General features: G+C 33.5%; 1 protein-coding gene across 1 annotated transcript in view; it reads left to right on the forward strand.

Moving 5' to 3' along the window:
• The first annotated feature begins 3,532 nt into the window (after positions 1-3,532).
• The window catches only part of LOC106467434 (dual specificity tyrosine-phosphorylation-regulated kinase 2-like), a 15,800-nt gene continuing 13,618 nt past the window's right edge, over positions 3,533-5,714 (forward strand). The window contains exon 1 of the mRNA XM_022395624.1: positions 3,533-3,649. Coding sequence (XP_022251332.1) covers positions 3,533-3,649 — 117 coding nt within the window. The remainder of the gene's footprint in view (positions 3,650-5,714) is intronic.

Raw genomic sequence — 5,714 nt, forward strand, 5'->3', positions numbered from 1 at the left:
AAATGCTGGGATATGCATTAATTATTCATTGATGCACGGCATTTAAAAGTCTCGTGACCATCTAGTCATTAAATTAACTTGCATTTTTGTTTTCCGATCTTCATAATCAATCCTTCGTTATAACACTTTAAAGCACGTGTTTAGGCTAACAGTAGTGGGCCCGGCATGACCAAGTGGCTATGGCGCTCGACTCGCATTGTAAGGAGCTCTGGTATTGCGAGAAAGGCCTTTTCGTCACTGGATATGGCAGGTATAATGCGGTTGACAAATTATAACATATTTTCCTTTGCTTTCACTCATGGATTCTTAGAATTACTTAGAGCGCGTGTTTGCCCTGTGATAGAGATCCGGATTTTGGAGTTGGAAGTGTGCTATAAGAGTGACAGTCAATCCTTTAGTGTGGATAATGGGTGGTAGTGGGCTGCTTACTAGTTGCCTTCCATCTAGTCAGAAGTTTGTTACTAAGCACAAAGATATAGAATGGGCTATCTTCTGTGCCTACCGCAGGTATCTTAACCAGATTCTTATGGTTAAAAGCTCTCAGATTTGCCACTGAGCCGCAGATGAACATTTCTTGAATAAGAAAATCTGTTAAAGTTTCACTGAACTTGCATACAAGCTATGAAAACAACGTGGATAATTAAGATATCCCAGAATTATTAAAGCATCATTCGAACAAACCTGTTTAAAATAAATTAAACAGTTACTGGTGTGTGACGAATGTCTTGTAATTCATGCCTCTGGCCCAGTTATATAGCTATAACGTTATTCAACCTTCATATATATCTGTGTTTGATTTCGTGTGAAGCTACTCAAGAGCTGCTTGCGTTAGCCATCTTTAATTTCTGAAGTCACAAACTAGAGGGAATTCATCTACTCAACCATACACACCGCCAACGCTCGGGATACTCTTGTAAGACCAAATAGTGGAATTTGACCGTCACTCTTCTGACTCACTCACGCCGTCAAAGTGCGGAACTCGAAGTTCGCCATTAACTAGTGAGCTGCAATAAGCCCCTACCCACGGTACTTAGCCACAAGACCAGTTTTACCATGCAGAATACAACGTACGCCTTGCTTTCTTCCGGAAGTTAACCGTTGGTCTGCACATCGAATTTTACAACACTGTATCAACTGGTTTCCTGCATGCAGTCGTCTGAACAGCGGAAGTGATGTTTGAAACACCTGGTATATACAATTTATCATTTAGATAAAATTAGTCATGGCGATGAAATCAGTCACTATTAGTGCACGCTATTATTTTTCACGATTATGTAGCATGACGTGCATCACAAAGAAATAATAACTCAGTTCGTATGCTGGGCCGCTTAGAAAATAAGTCTAGTCGGTCACTGTGAAAATGAATTTCTTCTCATCTGTTTCAGTATTGTTTGTCTTTATAAGATAATTGTTTGTCTTTATAAGATGAATTGTTTGTCTTTATAAAATTAATTGTTCGTCTTTATAAGATGAATTGTTTGTCTTTATAAAATTAATTGTTCGTCTTTATAAGATGAATTGTTTGTTTTATAAGATGAATTGTTTGTCTTTATAAGATGAATTGTTTGTTTTTATAAGAGGAATTGTTCTGCTTTTATAAGATTAATTGTTTGTCTTTATAAAATTAATTGTTCGTCTTTATAAGGTGAATTGTTTGTTTTATAAGATGAATTGTTTGTTTTATAAGATGAATTGTTTGTCTTTATAAGATGAATTGTTTGTTTTTATAAGATGAATTGTTTGTCTTTATAATATGAATTGTTTGTCTTTATAAGATGAATTGTTTGTCTTTATAAGATGAATTGTTTGTTTTATAAGATGAATTGTTTGTCTTTATAAGATGAATTGTTTGTCTATAAGATGAATTGTTTGTCTTAATTAAGATGAATTACTAGTTTCATCTCGTTCTATAAAAATACTTCAATTATTTTTTTTCTTCATCTTTTACCAGAACTATTAACACAGAGCTTTAATTAAACCTTTTACAACTGGTTATTTCATTATTAACTCATCTTAAGTTGACGAATAAAGTAATAGTTGAATTATCATAATGTGCATTTTCCTATAAGTTAACTTGTAATGGTAAAATATTCAAACCAGTCCCCAAAGTAACTTTAAGTTCGTTAATTAATTTAGTTGATTGGCGGACTTAATCCATTTTCTTTCTTAGCCGTCCCTAATTTAGCAGTGAAAGACTAAAGGGAAGGCAGCTAGTCATCACCACCCACCGCCAACTCTTAGGCTACTCTTTTTACCCACGAATAGTGGGAGTAATCGTCACATTATAACGCTCCCACGATCATGTTTGGTGGGATTCGAACCCGCGACCCTCAGATTGCGAGTGGAGATCCCTAACAACCTGAACATTTCAAACTTTTCGAACAAATATAATGAACACGATGATAAAAAAAACGAAATAAGGAAGTCTGTATACTTTGAGAAAACGTTAAAAACGGATTAGAATACGTCAGTGAATTATAATGTTTTATAACTGGTTTGTAATAATGAACATTTCAGGAAAACCACGATGAAAAAAACAATTGCCCCAAAATGGTATTAGTCATATTACAATAATAATACACTTGGTTTTTGTCACATTTATTAATATTTTAATTATAATGGTTTGTTTTTAATTACCATAATTATAGTTATTGTTGTTTTTGATTATGGTGGCATTTATTAATACTATAATGGTTTGTTACCGCCTAACATTATTACAGTAGTTATATTTATTCATCATGGTTACAATTACCATTCGTTAACCATGGTCATTATACAAGTTTTGTTGGTTTTTTTTTTTTTTTACAAATAGGCTTACGTTTTACTTGAGTAAGGAAGCACATAATTATAATATGTATATAGATTGGCAAATAACGATTTGTAAGCATTATGAAATGATTTGTTTATGGTGGAACATACTACATGTTTCGACAGAACGTTGATCTTCAGGTATCAATCTGAGCTGAATAAGACAGATCAATGTCCTATTGAAACATGTAGTTTGTTCCACCATAAATAAATCACTTCATTATGTTTATAAATCGTCGTTTGCTAATAATTATTAGGCCTAAGTTTTGTTTTTGTTCGGTAGTAACATGTGCGAAAAGCCAACCTTACTAATAATTAGATGTTTTAGTTTAATTTAGCGTAGTCAAAAAAATGTTTTGTATTTGCATTTTTTATACTGTTCTACTCAATTTATTTCTCTTTTTTATTTTACTTTAGAGTCCGGGAAATGTCAAAGACGCAATTTCAAAACTTGGGGGTGATTTTGGTTCTCATCTTCAAGTCAAATCGTCTCGCTCCTCATTTGCTTTGACAACCTTATCAACAAAACTAGGCAGAATCAACTGTATAAACCCCTTAGACAAATCCTCCAGTTTACCAAGTATCGGATTACCAAAGGAATTCACAAGCAAGCATTACTTTTCTGAGAAAAAAGACAACGTTATTAATAAAATTACCGGAAATAATTACGTTACTTGTAGTACAGATACTGAATCCTCTTTACCGTTACTTTCCAATAAAAGCAATGCCAGACACGGGTCCTATAGCACCAACCAGGATGATAATCAAGAATGGAACAACAAAAAAATTGAAAGTCCTAGTCAAGTACAAATTCAAAAGAGCAAGGGAAATAGTGCCAAAAGTACGTCCTCTTCTTGTAGTAAAGAACGCCTACCAACCCCAAAACGTCACGTAGTTCTTAATAACGAACACAATCATCAGATTATACGAGTGGATCCTTATGGCAGACAACTACCTTTAACCCCACAAGGTAATATTAATTTATGGTATTTTAAGAAATGTACATCCTTTAAAAAATAAAAGAAATACGGTTTAACTATTAAGTCCTGTTGTGAAATGGTCAATTTCTGATTGGTTCAATATAGTCTTAAATAGATATTGAAAAAAAACTAATCTCATAAGTTCTTTTATAAAACAATTCATGGTCCAGTAATAAATATTAACGCAGTTTTATATTGAAATCCTGAAACATGTTTAGATTAGGGAGGTGATAAAAATTGTCCCAGTAAGTATAGACCCATTAGTCTTAAATCAGTTGTGGGAAAAGTTTTGGAGAGTTTGACAAAAGATGTTTTGTAAAGTCATTTAATAAAGTTTAGAATTTAATGGATAGTCAACATAGTTTCATTAAGGGAAAATATTGCTTTATAAATATTTTGACATTCTTTGAAAAGGTTACTGCTTATGTAGATGAGGGTAATTGTATATATATATATATATATATTTGGTGTATCTGGATTTTCAGAAAGCATGTGACAAGGTGCCACATAAAAGGCTTGTAAAATATATATCTATAGGTGTAGGGGATAAATTAGAAAATTGGATAGAAGAGTGGCTGGATGGAAAAAAGCAGAGGGTTTTTACAAATGGAGTTCAGTCAAACTTGATTAATGCTACAAGTAGGGTACCTTAGGGCTCAGTCTTAGGACTTTTGCTCCTTTTGAGTTACATCAATGACATAGATGAAGGGATAGTCAATAAATTACTTAAATTTGTAGATGATATTAAGGTCTTGGGTGTTGCTAGCTGTGAAGAGGATGCTGCTGATTTACAAAAGGATTTAGATAATTTAGAGAGTTGGGCAAATAAATGACAAATGGGTTTTAGTTATAATAAATGCAAGATAATGCATGTGGGTTATCGTAGTTTGAATTATAAGTATAATTTGGATGGGAATAACCTTAATAGTGCCATGAAAGAAAGGGATCTTGGTGTAATAGTTGATCTGTCTCTAAAGCTATCCAAGCAGTGTGTTGTTGTTGCTAGTGGTAAGGCAAATAGGATTTTAGGTTGTATCTACAGAAATATTGAATACAAGTCTAAAGATATTATAATTTCATTGTACAGGTCACTGGTTAGGCCACATTTGGAATATTGTGTCTAGTCTTAGGCTCTTTATCTTAGGAAATACATTGACTTCTTGAAAAGGATTCATAGAAGGTTACTAGAGTAGTGCCTGGGATGGAGGGGTTGTCATACGAGGAGAGGTTGAAATCTTTCAAATTGTTGAAAAAGAAAAGTTGGGGGGGGGGGGCTCTGATTGAGGTGTTTAAGATTGTAAAGGAAATTGATAATGTTGATATATTATCTTTTTTTCATACTTAACAGTGAGAATAGTAGGACTGTGAGACACAGATATACATTTTGGCAGGATAGGAGTCATTTTCAGCTAAGACAGTTATATTTTTCTAACAGGGTGGTTGGCCCTTGAAATGGGTTGCCTTCGGATGTTGCGGAGGCAGTAAATTTAAGTGAGTTTAGAAAAAGCTTGATAAGTATATGAATGATAAAAGCTGACTTTAAGATTTTTAAAAAATTTATTTATTAATAGTTTTAGTTTAGTTTAGAGAATGGAACAGCCGAGATGGACCAGCAGATCTCATGTTGTCCCAAAATGTTATGTTAACTCTTTATATACTGTGATGTCCCTCCTGACTCAGTCTGTAATTGAATCCGGTTTCTGGATCCGAAGGTGAGAAAGGTATGAAATAAAGATAAGTATTTGGTGTAAGGAAGAAACGAAAAGGTCAAGTCAGGAAAAATGTTTGACAATAACACACAAAAAAAACCAGAGCAGTGGTTCCGAACCTGAGGTCCGCGTAGTTAATACCAATACCATCTCATTAAACAAGTGTTTCAATACTGATGTTCTTTTTAATTGCACACTCAGTTATATATGTCTTTTA

Source organism: Limulus polyphemus, unplaced genomic scaffold (genome assembly GCF_000517525.1).
Source record: "Limulus polyphemus unplaced genomic scaffold, Limulus_polyphemus-2.1.2 Scaffold2615, whole genome shotgun sequence".
Lineage (NCBI taxonomy): Eukaryota > Metazoa > Arthropoda > Merostomata > Xiphosura > Limulidae > Limulus > Limulus polyphemus.